The sequence below is a fragment of the Thunnus thynnus genome, chromosome 9, assembly GCF_963924715.1.
Source record: "Thunnus thynnus chromosome 9, fThuThy2.1, whole genome shotgun sequence".
Classification (NCBI taxonomy): domain Eukaryota; kingdom Metazoa; phylum Chordata; class Actinopteri; order Scombriformes; family Scombridae; genus Thunnus; species Thunnus thynnus.
The window spans coordinates 30,650,937-30,668,326 of NC_089525.1; the positions used below are offsets into that span (position 1 = coordinate 30,650,937).

Sequence of the window (17,390 nt, forward strand, 5' to 3'; positions counted from 1 at the left end):
GGACGTCTCATGTCTCTAAAAACATATTTCCTTGATTCCTCTCTCCTCACATGTTTCCTTGCAAGTGAGGCACCTAATGTAACAAAAATCTTGAAACCCAGATTCCCACTTGGGGATGTGCTTAACATATTCAAACATGGAACAAATAGCACCATCATGTGGCCAGTTATGAAGCACTTGTGTAAATGAACACATGGTTGAATTGCATTTAAAATTTCTCTGCAAATTTTAACACAAAGACGTATCTGCAGACCTGTGTTGTGTTATAGTGAGTGACTGTATGAGAGGAGACAGGTGTGCTGGAGTCAGAGCAGAGCCCCACCAGCTGCAACCCGTTCCATAATCAAGACCTCTACTTAAACTTAGCCCTGCCAGATTTACACTGCCAAATTGTCACCTCTGCACCATCCCTTCTGCTCTGTCTCCAGTCCCTGTCTCCAGTCCCTGTCTCCAGTCCCTGTCTCCAGTCCCTGTCTCCTGTCCCTGTCTCCTGTCGTCTTGTCAGCCCTGCTTCCCTATTCTGCACTCTTGCTCTATTTAGCTTTGCCCCCACAGACTCCTCTCCAGACCTGCTCCCCTTGTCCCAGCTTGTTTCAGTTCCTGGTTCCTGGCTACCAGCCTCAGCCCCAGCCCCAGGTTCCCAGCTACCAGTCCAAGCTTCCCCAGAGCCTGAATTCCCTTTTTCTCACTTTTAAATAAATACCTTGTTCCTACCATATCCCTGTGTCCTTGCCCGTATCTGCACTTGGGTTCACCTGCTCCGCCCCACCTAACATTAAGTAAAGGTCAAAGTTATTGTAGCACATCTTATGAAATAGAAAGTAAAACTTTGCAGTAACACCTCAACCATAAAATAGAAAGCAAAACATCATTAATCCCAATATGAATAGATCAATAAAGCAAAATTACAGCATGGAAAAACAGGATGAAAAAATTACAGAAAACTAACAACATGAAGAATGTGATCAGGAGGGTGACTTCCACGTGACAGACAGGACCTGAGCCACATGACCTCTCACCATGGAGACCTGAAAAGAGGAGAGGCTCCACATACATTAAAAGGGCAAATATAAAGGCACAAACACACTGCTTTTAGTTTCAGGTATTATTGTTGAACGCAAAGCTTATCTTTCACTTTCTCACAAGAACAAAAATTTAGACCCACTCAAGTGCATAAACAATGTTCCCTTAACACTGGATTTATGACGGAGGTCTATTGGTTTATGTCAGTTTTCTTCATTGCGCAGCCAGCGAACCTCGTGTAGCTCGCATCACAGCCAATGATTATAAAAAAAAGGGGGTAATGCTTTAGTTTGTTGGAAGAAAGTTGGAAGAAAGTTGGAAATCAGCAGAGAGCACCACCTCGAAACCAGTACAGATATGTCTTTAAATGACTCAATAAGTAATTCTCTATCAGCATAGATTTTTTTTGTCAGTATGTGGAACTGTGAATCTTGAAACACTCTGTAATATTTAGAAGTGTTTGCCCAGAGGAAGTTAAAATTCAAAATAACAGTAAGAAACATGAAAAGAAAACATGATTGGCTTATAAATGAGCTTGCACAATATCAGAAATGTCTCTAGTGATCATTATTTTAGTTTTCTTTTTCAATGCACATCAGGTTTGGATGGATTGTTTACATGTTTTATCCCTATTGTGTTTAAATTTCCAATAAATATTTTGTGCATTATGACAGCTGATCTTCGCCCCAGTAGCCTACTGGTTAAGACACATGCCATATAACCGCAAAATCAGCAGTTTGATTCCGGCTGCAGACCTTTGTTGCATGTCACCCCCTCCATCACTCTCTCCCTTCAATTCCTGTCATCTCTCCACTGCCCCTATATTAATAAATGAATAAAATGCATACATCAGGTAAACATAAGATGTATTTGATACCAAATGTAGACAATAATTGTGTTAGGAGAGACAAGTCAGAATTCAGTTATCTCTAAATAAGATGATAATTTATTTCTGATGAGACAAAGAAAAGACTATTGTGAGCAGCAAATTTTTCCTCTGGGTGGCCACTGGGAGGTGCTGTGACCATTTGAATTTTGTAGAAATGAAACATCTTGCTGTAAATCTTTTTGCAACCCCGGCACTGGCTGACAGCAATCACACACAGTTACATATATATATTCTATACTGTTTATACATTAAGTACAATGTTAGTAAGTCCAAATAACACAATTTAAATGCATTAAATCAGAGTAGATATGGAAGTATACTCGTATATGTTTATTTTCGCAAGGGTAGGGTGGGAACATTTGGGCCCTTTGACACAGGAATAAGTTCAGCAGAGTGAGAGTTTGAAGTCGATGTTCCAATGAGGGGATTTCCTAGAAATCTACAAGCTTTCATTACACCATCTGCAACTGCTGTAGCCCCTGGCACCATCGACTTTGTCATTATCACCTGTGCCAGCAGATAACACACAGACACACAAAACATGAATTTAGTTGTAAGAAAGTTAGAATACTGATATATTAAAATAATCCATAACTCTGGAACTCACTTTTATTGTAAATCTGATTTAAAACCCCCACTCACATATGAACACATGAAATACTGTATTGACTGGTAGATAGTTATTTTAATGTAAATCATAATATTATCCTACACTTCTTTCCCCTCTAAAGTCACATCACAATCAATAACAATACATTCAGTTATTAAATAAATATAATTATCCTTTTAAAATCTCATTTGATTATGACACAGTATATGCATATATTAATGGGGAAAAATAAACTGTGTATTTTAATTCACTTAATTTCCTGGTTTCTTTATTTATTTTGACATTTTAAATCCATATAAACCATCCAGAAGCAAATTCCATATTGTGGATCCACCTACATACCTGAAAAGACTCGGCTTTGCCGTAACGGCACTTGGTGGCAAAGTGTTCACAGTTCCAGTCAGAGATACTGTACTCCACATCCTTACCCACCCACGAAAGGGCCACTTCCACAATTTTCCTGATTGGCCTTGGTCTGTATATGCCGTCGAGAAGGTTATTTATTCCCCACTTGTTGTTGTTGACCACATCCTGGAGTTTTTCTTTCTTTACTCGGGCATTCAAGAAACCTTCTGAAAGCCAGATGAAACCAATCAGTTAACTAAACTTCAAGAATGACTGAAGGACATAAAGAACTTGATGACCTGCAATTTTCCGCTACTAAACTCAGACAAAACTGAAGTTATTGTGCTTTACCCTAAACAGCTTAGAAACATATTTTCTAATGATATAGCTTCTCTAGATGGCATCACCCTGGTCTCAGGTTACCTTTGATCAGGATATGTCCTTTAACTCCCACATAAAACACATTTCAGGGACTTTTCACCTACGTAATATTTTAAAAAACCACGCACATCCTGTCTCAAAAAGATGCAGGAAAACTAGTCTATACATTTGTTATTTCTTGGCTGGATTATTCCAATTCCTTATTATCAGGCTGCCCTAACAAGTCTCTAAAGACTCTCCAGCTGGTCCACAATTCAGCTGTACATATACTGACAAATACTAGATCATATTTCTCCCATTTTAGCTTCTCTGCATTGGCCCCCTGTAAAATCCAGGATAGAATTTAAAATGGTTCTCCTCACCTACAAAGCCCTTAATGGTCAGGCACCATCATATCTTGAAGAGCTCATATTACCCTGTAACTCCACTAGAACACTGCGCTCCCAGATGCAGGTTTACTGGTGGTTCCTAGAGTCTCCAAAAGTAGAATGAGAAGCAGAGCCTTCAACTATCAGGCTCCTCTCCTGTGGAACCATCTTCCAGATTCAGTCCAGGAGGCAGACACCCTCTCTACGTTTAAGAGTAGGCTTAAAACTTTCCTTTTTGATAAAGCTTATAGTTAGGGCTGGCACGGCTTTCCTTGGTCCATCCCCTAGTTATGCTACTATAGGCCTAGACTGCCAGGGGACTTCCCATGACACTGTCTGCTCTTCTCCCTCTACGCATTCAAGTCCCATTAATGCATGTTGCTAACTTGGCTTCTTCCCTGGAGTTTTGTGCTTTACTATTATTATTATTGGTCATATTTCTATCATTATTATTATTACTATTATTGTTCTCTCTCTCTCTCTCTCTCTCTCTCTCTCTCTCTCTCTCTCTCTCTCTCTCTCTCTCTCTCTCTCCTTCTCTCTCTCTCTCTCTCTCTCTCTTTCTAGCTGCCCACCCAGCGTCTGGTTCTGTTTGAGGTTTCCTCTTGATAAAGGAGAGTTTTTCCTTGCCACTGTCACAAAGTGCTTGCTCAAAATGTTGGGTCTATGTAAATTTAAGAGTACTGACTAAACCTGCTCTATGTGAAAAGTGGTCTGAGATAACTTCTGTTATGATTTGGCATTATATAAATAAAATTGATTTGACAGTACTGGCACTGAAATATAAATAAATGACTCACCGGGACCTAACAAGTGAACAACGTACCCATCACCAATGTACACAGCCCAGTGCCGATAGAGACCACGGAAGATTTCTATCAAGTCACCAGGATCTGGTTCTTCCTCCTTGGCTGCTGAGGCACCCTTGGATTTGAAGATCAAGAAATTAGTACATTTGGATACAAATCAGATCAGATTTGACATCGCTGGACTTTAGCAGAGAGAGAGTTACCGTACCTGTGTTCAAACATACAAACATGAAGAGGAAAACATTTCATCTGTAGCTTTCAAGCTTGTTTGCACTGAGCGTCTAATTTATATATTCAGCTCCATTTGTGCAATTTGTCAGTTATTTTTGTCCTGCATTCTTAAAGGTTCCTTGTGGAGCTTTTTTGTGGAGTTTTTGACCTCTAATAGGGCTATGGAAGAATTTTTTATGAGCGGGTGGGTCCCCATTTTTGGAGTTGTGCACACGGGTGACACGATACAAGTCCTACAAATCATTTCACAATATTATCATTTCCCCGGATCTACAGGTGGCTGTAATCTGCAGAACAACGCAGAAATGTACAAATGAGATCCATAAAAACGTCTTTCCAGAATAGCTGAACTGTAAAGTGGAATTTACATTTCACATCCCTCTTTTCATCCCTGCTCTTGTCACTTTCACATATTTCATCAAACTGGATTCAACATTGTACATTGCCTTTGACATCCACTGTAATTTAATTATTTATTGTACATGCCACATTTATTTTTTTTCTCTTGTCAACTTCATATATTTCATACACTTCTTTCCATAACACAGTTTAATATTTCCTCTGTACAGTCAATATTTCATTTCTAGTTTTATATCCTATTTCAAAACTATTATTATTACATTCTGTAAATAGATTAAAATTGAAATTAATTGTAATATTACTTTGTTTTTCTTTTAGTATTTTAGTATTATTACCTTACTTTTGTTTTATTTTTATTCTTCTATGTTGAAGACTCATTCTTTGAATGCTGCATACTTGGCAAATAAAACAGATTCTCATTCTGACAAATGCAGTGAAGAAGAACACTGTAGGCCAGTAAAGATGGATGTAAATAAATTTTTAAAATTTAAAATACTGTTTGTTTACAAGAAAACTCCACAGAGCACCTTTAATGTTTGTGCACTATTGTTGCTCCTGTGTGCAGGGCGCCAACACTATACAATAAGATTCACACAATTCCTACACAAACAGCATTTACCATAAAACAAGTAAAGAACAAATCAGGGACTAACTGTTAATATAGTGGCTGCAGAATGACTCTATGTAGCAGATGATCATATGAGAACTTATTGTTTGATACTGAAATATCTAACGGTCAGCTCCTGGATTGTTGTGAATCTTCAAAAATGACCATTTAATGAGAATCATCTTCAATGAACTGAACAGGTGTTAAATGTTGTTTTTCTATTTGCTTGTGAAATGTCAAATCACAGTGTTATAATCACTCTTGGCCACTATAAAGTTTTCTTCACAATTTTCTCATGAACTACTGTACAGGCACATGTATCTCATGATTATCACTGACTCATCTGTCATGCAGACACTGATTCAGACGAAGAGGTAAAAATTCTAACCATTTTCTATTAAACAAAATAAGTGTTCAGACTTGGGAGAGGTATGTGTACTCTGACTATTTACTATGATTCAACTATCCGTGGGATTTACTCACCATTGTGTGTGTTCTTAGAGTTTTGGCCTGATTTCACTTTCACTTTCACTATCACTCAGCACCTGAAGGAACAAAACATCGCATACAGACGATAATAAGTAGTAGTGTGTGTTGGCAAGTAGATCATAAGCTAATATTAATTTATTTCTTTTCAGTGTAGTAAATTAATATGAATTTAAACAGATATTACCCACGAAAAGTCTGCAGAGATCTGAAATCGTTGCATATGTCACATGTATTTCTTATGGTTTGCTGTGGTTATTTTATATTGCATGATTTTTGCGTGATAATTACTGAATACCTGCGCCCATGGACGTATAAACATATTTATAATAATACATTCATGCCTGCACCTGATTGATCTATTGTACTTCACAGACATTGGATCAATAAAGTAAACTAAAAAAAAATTTTAAAAAAAGGGGTAGGACTAGAAAAGTTCTCTACTTCATCCTACGCCTTTTTCGAACATTGGAAGAATATTATTTGTGTGGCTTACTGAAAGTTTGCTGGGTTTTGTTGTTGTTGTTGTTGTTGTTTGTTTGTTTTGTTTTGTTTGTTTCGTTGCCAGTATATTTCATTTTGTCTGGAGATTGAGAGAAAAGTAACCACAGGCTCCCCAGCGCGAATATAAGAAGTCTCCCAGAGTACTACAGCGCAACACATACAACGATTATTTGAGTTAAAGAGAGCAAAGTACTCTTGGGCACAAGCGGTGAAGACTAGTTACTGCCGTTTTTTCCCTCTTTTTACCAGTAAGCAGCGGAGATTGACGGCCCACAGAGTATAGCGGCTCCCGAAAGGACGAGCGAGCAGACCGAACGAGCCTCGCGACGAAGAAGACCCTGCGTCTCCCTGCGTCACTGCGCGGTAACGTCAGGCCAGATTCCCCCGCGACACGTTGAGCAAGGGGAAAGTCTCTCCCTCTCCCTAAAAGGAAAAGACTGTACACTGTGCAGCAAAGGAAGCTATTAGGGTCAAAGTTTATTACTTTTAAGATTTTTAATTTCAACATTTTATAGTTTTAATATTCTACATTTTAATATTTCATAGTTTAGTGGTGTACTTTTACTTATTAGTTTAGTAGTACACTTATTAGTTTTATAATTTTAATGTTTAGTTGTCCAACAGCTTTAAAGCCAATTGTATTTATTGCAGTTTGTACTAATTTGTAGACACAGCAGTTTCTGTGTGTTTGCCCCAGTGTTGTTCTCCACCAGATTCTGTAAAGAACCCATAAGTCCTCCCTTCTTCAATCCAATCCAGCTACCTGCGCGTTCATGTGAAAGAGGTGAGGTTGTTAATTATGAGTGACATCATCAGAACCATGAATGAAGTACTTCACATGATATGAGATGAAACAGTGAAACCAAATACTTGCGGAAAACTTCTGTTTAAGGAACAGAAAAAAGTCATATTCAACGAAGTGAAATGTAAACGAGCCTGTAATCATACAACAGAATAAGATGTGGAAACACTAGAAATAATTTCTACATATTAAAAGTTGGCTAAGGCTTAAAATACATGTAGCAAATATTATATATGGCTTAAGTATAGAGGGAGTATTTTTGCTATGTAGTTGGATTATGAAGAAGCCCCCCACAGATTCTGCTCTGGACCTGCTCCCCTTGCCCCAGCTTGCCTCAGTTCCTGGTTCCCAGCTACCAGTCCAAGCTTCCCCAGAGCCTGAATTTCCTTTTCCTCGCCTTAAAATAAATACCTTGTTCCTACCATATCCCTGTCTCCTCACCTGTGTCTGCATTTGGGTTCACCTGATCCACCCCACCTAATATGAAGTACAGGTCAATGTTATTAAGTCATTAATCGCGATATGAATAGATCAATAAAGCAAAATTACAGCATGGAAAAACAGGATGAAAAAATTGCAGATAAACTAATAACATATGAAGAATGTGATCAGGAGGGTGACTTCCGGGTGACAGACAGGACCTGAACCACATGACCTCTCACCATGGAGACCTGGAGAGTCTTTATCTGGTCCCAAACGAATTCTGGGGTGGTTCATTTGTTTTGGGAATGTGATCCGACCACCATTTAATCCAAGTAAAATCATCAGTAGCTAGCAGCTAACTGGAGAGTGAGTTGAAATCCGACCTGGATTGTGTAATGAAATCTGCTGCATTCTTGAAATTTGGGCAGATAGACCTTCTTCAGGACCTTCTACCTATGCACTCAGTGTAGCAGCTAGTAGTACATTTAAATTCTCAAACAAATAACTTTTTAACTGAAAAAAGAAAAAAGAAATAGTTTACTTCCGTTTCAGTAACCAAACCCTTGATTACGCATGTTTCAAGTGTTAAGCAAGTGTAAACACAGGTATCGGATATCATTAACTTGTAGATGTAAACAGGCGGTCAGAAAAATCGGGTATAGGCAGAAAATCGGAACTGGGCATCAAGACATGCAGTGTAAATGTGACCTGAAGGACACTGGGGATGTGGGAATGCAGCAGGAGGAAGGAGCATAGAACTAGATTATGACAACATGCACTCTGACTGAAAAACTACAACCAAGAAGTCTTTTAAAACACAAGTGTTTCAAATTCATTCATGTGTTCCATTAAGTACTGACAGAGGAATAAGTTCAGGAGGAGAAAGACATTGCGCTAAAGGAACCTAAAGCAGCAGATCCCACTACAGTTGCAGCTGTAGCCTGCCGCACCTGTGAAGATAACACGCAGACACACAAAACATGAGTTTAGTTGCAAGAAATGTAATACACTGATATTGGAATCCCCCCTCACATACGAATACATGAAATACTGTATTGACTGGCAGATAGTTATTTTAATTTAAATCATAATATAATCCTACACTTGTATGAAAAATACATTTTTTACGATTTTAAAAACAATAGAAATATTTTGCAGTATTCATCACTTGTAATGTGACTGTAACTTCTTAGGTTTTCCGGTGATAAAACATCCTGCTACTTCCACCTTAACCACTGACAGAAAATATTATTTCCATGACCACAAGAATTCGCTTTTCAGGAAAATGTAGATGTAGGTTGTTTTAAGCCTATGAGCAGAAGACTAATGCTGTTGTTTCTCAAGTCTCTTCTGACTGCCTCAGACTGTATTCTGGCTTCTTTCAGACCAGAACATACTACACTTTTCTCATCCAGAACTCCCTCCTCCACAACTGTTGAAAACTCAAATAAATTAATGTAGAATTAGAGCTGCAAGCAGCAATAAGGTGACAGTGCTTCAGTCTTCAGATTCATTCAAAAATGTGAAAAACTATTTTTAGCATTTGTTGAGATTTCATGGCATGACTAAGACACATCACAATCAAAAACAATACACTCAGTTATTAAAGAAATAAAATTATCCTTTTAAAATTTCATTTTGTTATGACACATTACACTGTATATGTAAAGCCCAACTATGGACAAGTGTTATAATTTAGCAATAGCTATAAACTCTCTGTGCAGCACATCGGTTTCATGCTCTGTATTGGAACTATGTTAAACTGCATCTTCCCTATCAAATAAAATTATACACAAAAATTAAATAAAATAGTATATGCATATGTTAAATGGAAATTTTATTTCACTTAATTTTCTGATCTCTTTATGGTAAGGCATTTTAAAGACAAATTCCAAATTATGGATCCACCTACATACCTGAAGAGACAGGGCTTTGCCATAACGGCACATGGTGGCGAAGTGCTCACAGTTTGAATCAGAGACACTGTACTTCACAGCCTTACCCACCATCGAAAGGGCTTCTTTCACAATTTCCGCCTTTGACTTGGATTTCAACTTCTTGTCGTATGTTGTATGTGATGTGTTATTTTTTTTCCACTTGTCTTTGTTGATCACATCCTGGAGTTTGTCTTTCCTGACTTCGCCATCCACAAAACCTCCCAACACAACTGGTAAAGCTCCTGGACTGTTTATTCCTAAGTATGAGGGCATAGAAAAAGAGGCACACAAGTTATACAAGGTAAATGTGCTGAAGGTTGTAACATGTTTTATGATGAGTTTTGTATGTATACTGTTGAGTTTATCATTTAAGTTTATGGAAGTTAAATAAAATGTTGGTTAGTTTAACCAAGTAAATAATCAAAGCCTGCACTCAGGTCTGCAGAACAATGCATCTTGGCTGCTATATGATGGTCTTTACTGGGACTGGTCAGTGTTTGGGAGTAGCAGTACTGGCACTGCAGTGTAAAGAAATGACTCACCGGCAACAAAGTGAACAATGTACAAATCACCACTGTACACAGCCCAGTGCTGATAGATACCACGGAAGATTTCTATCAAGTCTCCAGGTTCTAGGTCCTTGGCACCCTTGCATTTGAAGATCAGGAAGTACAAATTAGATCAGCAAGAAGACATTTAATATGTAGTTTTCAAGCATGTTTGCACTGAGCATCTCATTTACATATAAAGCTTCATTTGGTCAGTTGTTCTTAAAGGTTCCCTGTGGAGCTTTTGACCTCTTGTAAAGCTATAGATCAGTTTTTTGTTTTTTTGGCGTCATGCACACGAGTACATAGTCCTACCAATCGTTTCACACTATTCCACCGAACTACACAGCAATATACAAACCAGATCCATAAAAACATCTTCTCTATACTGCCCTTTATTTGTTTGGATCAGGTGGACAATTCTTAACACAACACGTTACAGACAACACAACATATTACAGACAACAATGACAACAAGAATGTTGTGCTTTTTCCAAGAAAATCAAGAATCACCTCAAATGTTTGGTCCCCTGAGCGATATTTATGGAAGAGGGCTGCCTCTGTCATTTCATCTGATAATTGTTCTGCGCCTGAAGGGAAAAGAGAACAAGGTCATTAGGAATGCAGGAATCCACAAAGACATGGAATTAAAAAAAAAACATAAAAATGTATCAGTTGTGACATAAAAAAACAGTAAGAAAATCTTGGACTGGCATTTAAGATTCCCACTTTAACACTCAGGCAGCATCAAGAGGTCTATGTTGATGTGAAAAGGCAAAAGGGAGGAAATGACATGATGATTCCCTCACAAGCAGGCTAGTCAAAATATCTGAGTAATCTTGGTACAGAGTATTGGGTTATAAATTCAGAAATATAAGAGGCTGCCATGCCATGGAGACCTGTGAATGTGATCAGGAGCATCTTCAACTGAATTCTAAAGTGTACAGGGAGCCAATGTAAAGTAAATTGGCCAGAATGGGGGGTAATATGTTCTCTTCATTTAGTGTTTGTCAAAAGCCTGGCGCATTCGGAACCAGCTGAAGTTAAACAATTACAGACACACCTAAATAAGAAAATATGGAGTAATCCAAGTGGGAAGAAATAAAAACATGGATGATTGTTGATGTTCTTAGACAGTGCTGAGCTGATTTTGGCAATATTTGTGGGTTTACTGAACCAGTTTCTTGATGTCTTGATGGACAAAATTCTGGTTTTGATATCAACACCAAGATTCCTAGCAGATGGTTTGCAGTTCAAAAAGTTAGGAAAAGGTAACTCACCAGACCAAGCACTCTAGCAGTTGATGTCAACAATAAGTTAAACCCTCATTATGTGAGGGAGCACACAATTGGCCAACTCTTCAAGAGCATTTCACCCAATTTTTACTTGTTGGCATTTCTTTAAATCAGTAGTTCTACAATATATGTTAAAACTGGCATGACTGACAATAGTGCACATCATTCATTAACACTGTACCACATTGTGCACAAATAAGACATTTCAACTCAAGCACTTCTTTTAAGGAGGAGCTTACCATCTACTAGAGCAGGTGCCAAAAGCTGAATGTCCCCATTCCCACCACAGGAGCCACATGAACGTCCAATATGTCCGGCCAATTTGTTTCCACAATGTGGGCAATACATTGCCTGGGGAAAAGGAACAATGTGAGTGCCGAGTGTGGCTAAAAACATTAACATGTGGCCTTAGCATATGAATGTTTGTGATATAGATCTTGTTTACAGCAGACATTTTGACTTGTCATGGCAGGAAAAAACACAGGTGTATGGGAAGTCCTTATGATTAACCTAATGCAGAAGGGTTAGTCTCGCCTTCACCTCATTTTTACCTGCCGAACCCGGCGTAGTCACTTTTACCTGGCTGGTCATGGCCACTTATGTCACTTCCTCTTTTTGTTAGTATGTTACTTTCCATATAAGGGAAACGCCAACAGTGCAATCAGATCCCATGCAATTGCCACCCGGGCACATTATAAATACTCATTTAACACACATACACACAGAGAGAGAAGTGTTTTCCCGTAGCGTACAGCAGAGTGCTATAGTCCCCCTACACGGTGATCAGCTGGCAGACAGGGAGTTCGGTCTCCCTGTTCGAGGTGCAGGCAACCCCAGCTTTTGAACACCCAGATCCGTTGGAGACAGCAGATTTCACCTGTAGAGGTAGGCACTAATAGTTGTTGTCTCCTGTGTAGTGTTGTATTGAGTCATATCAAAAATGACGAGTTCTTTGTGATTTAGGGGTCCAGTGCGGAGGAGCATTTGAGCTGCGCCATAATTGGCCGGGGTTATTATGGTAGAGGTAAGCATATCATATTGAGGGCCACAGTTAGATATTTTGGATTGTTTTGTTAATTAGGGACCAAAAGGCAGAGGACTACTGTAAAACAGTGGTAATCGTACATGGCACAGCATTTATACAATCTCATCTTTATATAGCTATACAACAAGTATTACAACAATTTAGAAATTGGCTAAATTGCCTCAGCAGGTTTAGCAACAAAGGCTAGGTAGGACAAGTGATATTAGTGTATCTAAAATGATATATATTTTTTGTTCTGGTTGTACTGCTGGTTATCGTTCTGGATAAAAATGTAGCAATGGAAGTGTTTATCTATTCTTGCTGGGGATTGGAAAAAAGTGATCATGCTGAGACAGTTGATACAACATTGTTGGGCCGTGGCTACAAGTTTGGCTATCAGCAATAATTAATGATTATCAAAGATAATTGTTAATTATTAAAATCAATAAAATGATTAATAAGAATTAATAATAACGGGGCACCACCCTGGACTCAGGGAAAAAGATAGCCAATTCAGTCTCAAAGTGTACTAATCTATGAATTTGGGACTTTGATTAATAATTAATTTAATAACTATAAACAAAATCACCATATCAATAGCTAGTTAAGGTTGAAGGATTTGGAGTTCTTTACAGAGCAGAGGTTGGCAAAACTCATTCTTGTGCAACATTAAAACAGACAACAGGTATATCCAAAAGCATTTATTTAACAAAAGGGTAAAAGCAACACACAATACTAATCTTGCTAAGTGTACCTATATACAAGTGTGAGTGTATGTGTGTGTGTGTGTGTGTGTGGGGAAGACAATGGCAAGATGGCTGCAGTCACCTAGTGACTGAGCACATGGCATGCCGACAATTTGGCTGATAAATGGAACTACAGAGATAAAAGGCCAGACCATGTGGTGTCTTGAACCACATGAGCTGCCTGAACCAAAGTTCGCCAAACTAGGTTTTAACCTCTTAACTGTGTGGTTCTCTATTCAAGGCCAATTGGTGTATGCTAAAGGTGCCAGGTTAAAATTAGGTTAGTTGCATGCAAGGCCTAGTTACTGGATGTAACATGTGTTAAGCATGCTAACATTAACCTAGCGGTTTGGCTATGCAGTAACCTGACTATAGGCAACAAGGACATCACAACAACAGTTCAATGTATAACCTTAACCAAATCAATACACGTACAGTACATTGTTTGAGTTAAACATTCTTGCTTAGCTGTACTATGCTTCACTGTGTTGCTAGGCTATGCCCAGTTGTTACCAGTCCATGAAGTAAGAGATGCTTTGTGGTGTCCTGCTTTTTAGCCGGTGAATCCGTGGGTGAGTCAGGCTGAGAAGGCTTTGGCTCTGAAGCTGAAAGATGCAGGCGTTGCTGGGGAGAGAGCACTCCAGTCGTGCAGAGGGCCCAGGTCACTCCTTTGTGTAGAGTTAGCGGCAAGCTAACTCCATTTTGCGGCTCCTGTACTTGTTAAACTGGCCAGAAGACTTGTGTATTAGCTGCTGGCACAAGGAAACTTAGTTTCTGAGTCTTAGGCAGGCTCTCGCGTCTTCTGCCGTAAAAAAGAAAGTGTGTGTCTGCTGTGAGCAGGCCACACAAGAGAGCAGAGAGCTGCTCCAGCAGCTGCTGGAGGTGTGAAAGACCAAGCAGCTGCTCAGGGCGTGGTCTTTTATACCATTTGGGTCTACATAGTTCACACCTTTTGTCCAACCTCTTTATACTAGCCAATGACACCATTATAATTTCTTTACATCATCTGTTGCAGACCCAAAATCTCTAAAATTGGTTTTGGGCTGAACTGGATATGCCTATGCCTATCCAGTCATGCTCTTTTCCTTTTTTACTGTTTAGGGTCACTTTACACCATTATTGCCAAATCTTCTCCTGGCTTTCTTTTTCTTACAAGTTACTCTTGCCATTGTACACCCTTATTTCTTGATCCTTTCTTGAGGTTATTTCTTTTTTAAAAAGTGAAGTTTAATACAAAAGGTGACGTTAAATATAAACACACTTTTATTTTGTCCGGTGCTCTGGGTGTGATTACTTTTAATATATTCTGTGCCCATATATTAATCACAAGTTTTCTGTGATGTATACATACAATATAATAATAATTCAACACCCTTCTACTTAATGCTTATCATCTTAACAGTCAAATCAAAATTGTGATTTAAAAAAAAAAAGAAAAGAAAAAAGTGTAATTCCCTCCTGCATTAGGCCACATAGGGTAGCCAACAGAAATCCTTCTGAGTTTTTTGTCAGCGACATTTCATTGATGCAGCTTTCTTGTCAGTGTGTAGGGCCTTGCCCCTGTCACATTCCAGGCATTATAGAAAGCCAGTTCGCAAAACCCAATCAAACACTAAGTTCTTCTAATTTGACAGGACTGTAGATGTAGGAGTCTATAGGAACACTCCAACATTTTGAGAAATACACCTATTTGCCATTTTCCCCAGAGTCAGATAGAAGAATGTTATCATATCTGTGTGTACAGCCCCAGAGAGCGGTCCCAGCACATGCTGACACGGCTTCGCACGAGGACTGGAAGGAGTCGGGAGCAGCTATTGTAGCTCCGTCAAAAGTGAAGAAATACAACTTTCAACAACTCCAAAACTGACGCACAGAGATTAAAAATCAATCCTCTCATCTGACTCTGGGAAACGTGGCAAATAAGTGTTTTTCCCAAAATGTTGGAGTGTCCCTTTAAATAAATTACAGTGTCCAAATTACACTCCAAATAAAAGACACAAAACTGAAGCCAACGAATTACAGACAATATCCAAAACAAAAGTCAATCAAAAGTATAACTCAATACAGTTGATTTCTCTGTAAAAGCTACTTACTATTTTAACTGCTGCTGCTGTGTCCGGGAAACAGGAGGAAAAGGAAGAGAGCGACCTGTGTTCCCGAGATAAAGAAGAGCAGGGTATGGAAAGTGGGAGGAGGCATAATGGTCTATATATGGATAACAAACCAGTTCATATAGGGATTCTTTATGTCCTGTCCATTTAAGGAAATTTGTTGCCACGGTCTGTACGGAGCCTCACATAAATACATGAATACAGTACACATCCACACCATAACTACATGAAAGACATCCATACAGGATACATCCCCATACATAGCACATATACAGTCATCAAGGTATTTTGTTTAGCAATGCTATGCTATGCTCTGCATGTAATAGCTTTGCTGTTGAGGTCTGATGGGCTGGGAAGGCCGATAATTTTGGAGAATCACACATTTTTGTGTGATTCACATGAGTTTGTTCATATTGGAGGCAGTTAACATGGTGAAGAAACAGGGGGAACAGTAGAGGAGAATGAGTTGAATTATGATTTCATAGAGCAGGAGTAGAAGGTGCTTCCAGTTTGTGGATGTCAGTGATGTGTTGTTCAAAGCTCAGTTTATTGTCCAGAGTGAGTCTGAGATATTTGAAGCTCTCCACCATCTCAACAGTCTCATTAATGATGCATGTGGGGTTGTGGGTGGAGCTGTGTATGCTGGAAGTGTCTTTGGCTTTGTGTCATGTGTTTAATGCTGGCCTATCAACACATTTCCAATGTCGGTATCAAATCAGGAGAGTTTTAAAGCAGAGGCTCAGTTACCGTACCTGTGTTCAGACATCCAAACATGAAGAAGAAATTAAATCTTTAACTAATTTACATATTCAGCTCAATTAAGGCAACTGTTCAGTTGTTTTGTCCTGCATTCTTAAAGGTCCCCTGTGGAGTTTTCCACCTCTAGTAGAGCTATGGATCAGTTTTTTTATGAGTGGGTCCCTGTTTTTTGGTGTTTTGCATACAGGTGATGCGATACACAATCCTATAAATTGTTTCACAGTATTACACTGATCTACAGGTGACTTTAATCTGCTGCAAAACGCAGAAATGTACAAATGAGATTCATAAAAACTTTCCAGAAGCTGTTGCCCTACAAAATAGCTGAACTGTACTGTTATCAAACTGGACTTTACATTTCACATCCCTCTTTTAATCCCTGCACTTGTCACATTCATGTATTCATTTCATTTTTGCTCTCGTCACCTTCATATATTACATGAACTTCATTTATTTGCCCATATCACAGTCCATATTTCCTATTATTCCTCTATGTAATGCTCCTCTATAAATGCTCCTCTATGTAGCAGATGATCATATATGAACAGATTGTTTGATACTGAAATAACTAATGGTCAGCTCCTAATCTTTCAGAGTGTTTCACCACCACCAGTATTGTGAGAAACACACGATTGGCTTACACTCACACTGCAAGACATAAACAAGACTAGGTCAAAACCTGGTATATGTCTGGACCGTGTATAGTCAATGTGCAAATATGTGGCCAGTGTGTTACAGGGATAGTCAGTGATAGTGTCTATAATGTGAATTCCTGGGATATTATCTGTTCATCTGCAATTTTCTGTAGTGGCTCCAGTAATACTGTTGTTAAAGTGTACTAAAGGAGCATATCACATGACATGGTTAAGCTACATAAGCAATTTATTTTAATTTTAATATAATTATCTATTAACTCTCCCTGCTCTTTAATCTGTTTCTCTCTGCAAATGTCTCATTTTTTAAGACTCACTCTGAGTTATTGTTATTTGGGGTGCTGTTCTAAAATCAAGCCTCTTCTGGCTTATTGTTTTAATATATTATAACTATACATTACCTACAGTGAGTATAACGGCATATCTGTTGACTGCATCTCACAGTCATCATGGTTGAAAGCTCTGAGGCTAGTTAAGTA

At 38.7% G+C, this 17,390-nt stretch overlaps 2 protein-coding genes across 6 annotated transcripts; both read right to left on the minus strand.

Annotated features, from left to right (window-relative positions):
* Positions 1-2,104: 2,104 nt before the first annotated feature.
* LOC137189903 (phospholipase A and acyltransferase 4-like) lies at positions 2,105-15,525 on the minus strand. 5 transcript variants are annotated; one of them, XM_067600026.1, is made up of 5 exons: positions 15,482-15,525; positions 6,107-6,168; positions 4,417-4,540; positions 2,865-3,094; positions 2,105-2,419 (listed from the first exon to the last, which is right to left on the minus strand). In XM_067600026.1, exons 2-5 carry the CDS (start codon positions 6,107-6,109, stop codon positions 2,243-2,245), a joined length of 534 nt encoding a protein of 177 aa, XP_067456127.1. In that variant the 5' UTR covers positions 6,110-6,168; positions 15,482-15,525; the 3' UTR covers positions 2,105-2,242. The 5 variants fall into 5 exon arrangements, with proteins under 5 accessions (XP_067456127.1, XP_067456126.1, XP_067456129.1 ...); XM_067600025.1 differs by lacking the exon at positions 15,482-15,525 and adding an exon at positions 6,860-6,963; XM_067600028.1 differs by lacking the exon at positions 15,482-15,525 and adding an exon at positions 6,606-6,853 and having other exon boundaries at positions 4,443-4,540.
* LOC137188851 (phospholipase A and acyltransferase 3-like) lies at positions 8,193-12,209 on the minus strand. Its single transcript, XM_067598431.1, has 5 exons — positions 12,170-12,209; positions 10,837-10,913; positions 10,318-10,423; positions 9,755-10,032; positions 8,193-8,788 (listed from the first exon to the last, which is right to left on the minus strand). Exons 1-5 carry the CDS (start codon positions 12,207-12,209, stop codon positions 8,711-8,713), a joined length of 579 nt encoding a protein of 192 aa, XP_067454532.1. The 3' UTR covers positions 8,193-8,710.
* Positions 15,526-17,390: the final 1,865 nt, after the last annotated feature.

What these genes read in the sequence shown, in the direction of transcription:
- LOC137189903 (XM_067600026.1), bottom strand. An exon ending in TGTTCACTTGTTAGGTCCCG is followed by an intron (nt 3,095 to 4,416) that starts GTGAGTCATTTA and finishes TCTGGCTTTCAG; the next exon opens with AAGGTTTCTTGAATGCCCGA. An exon ending in GCAAAGCCGAGTCTTTTCAG is followed by an intron (nt 2,420 to 2,864) that starts GTATGTAGGTGG and finishes CTGCTGGCACAG; the next exon opens with GTGATAATGACAAAGTCGAT.
- LOC137188851 (XM_067598431.1), bottom strand. Translation starts at nt 12,209, where the DNA reads ATGACCAGCCAGGTAAAAGTGACTACGCCGGGTTCGGCAG. An exon ending in CAGGGGACCAAACATTTGAG is followed by an intron (nt 10,424 to 10,836) that starts GTGATTCTTGAT and finishes TTCAAATGCAAG; the next exon opens with GGTGCCAAGGACCTAGAACC. An exon ending in GCAAAGCCCTGTCTCTTCAG is followed by an intron (nt 8,789 to 9,754) that starts GTATGTAGGTGG and finishes TTATCTTCACAG; the next exon opens with GTGCGGCAGGCTACAGCTGC.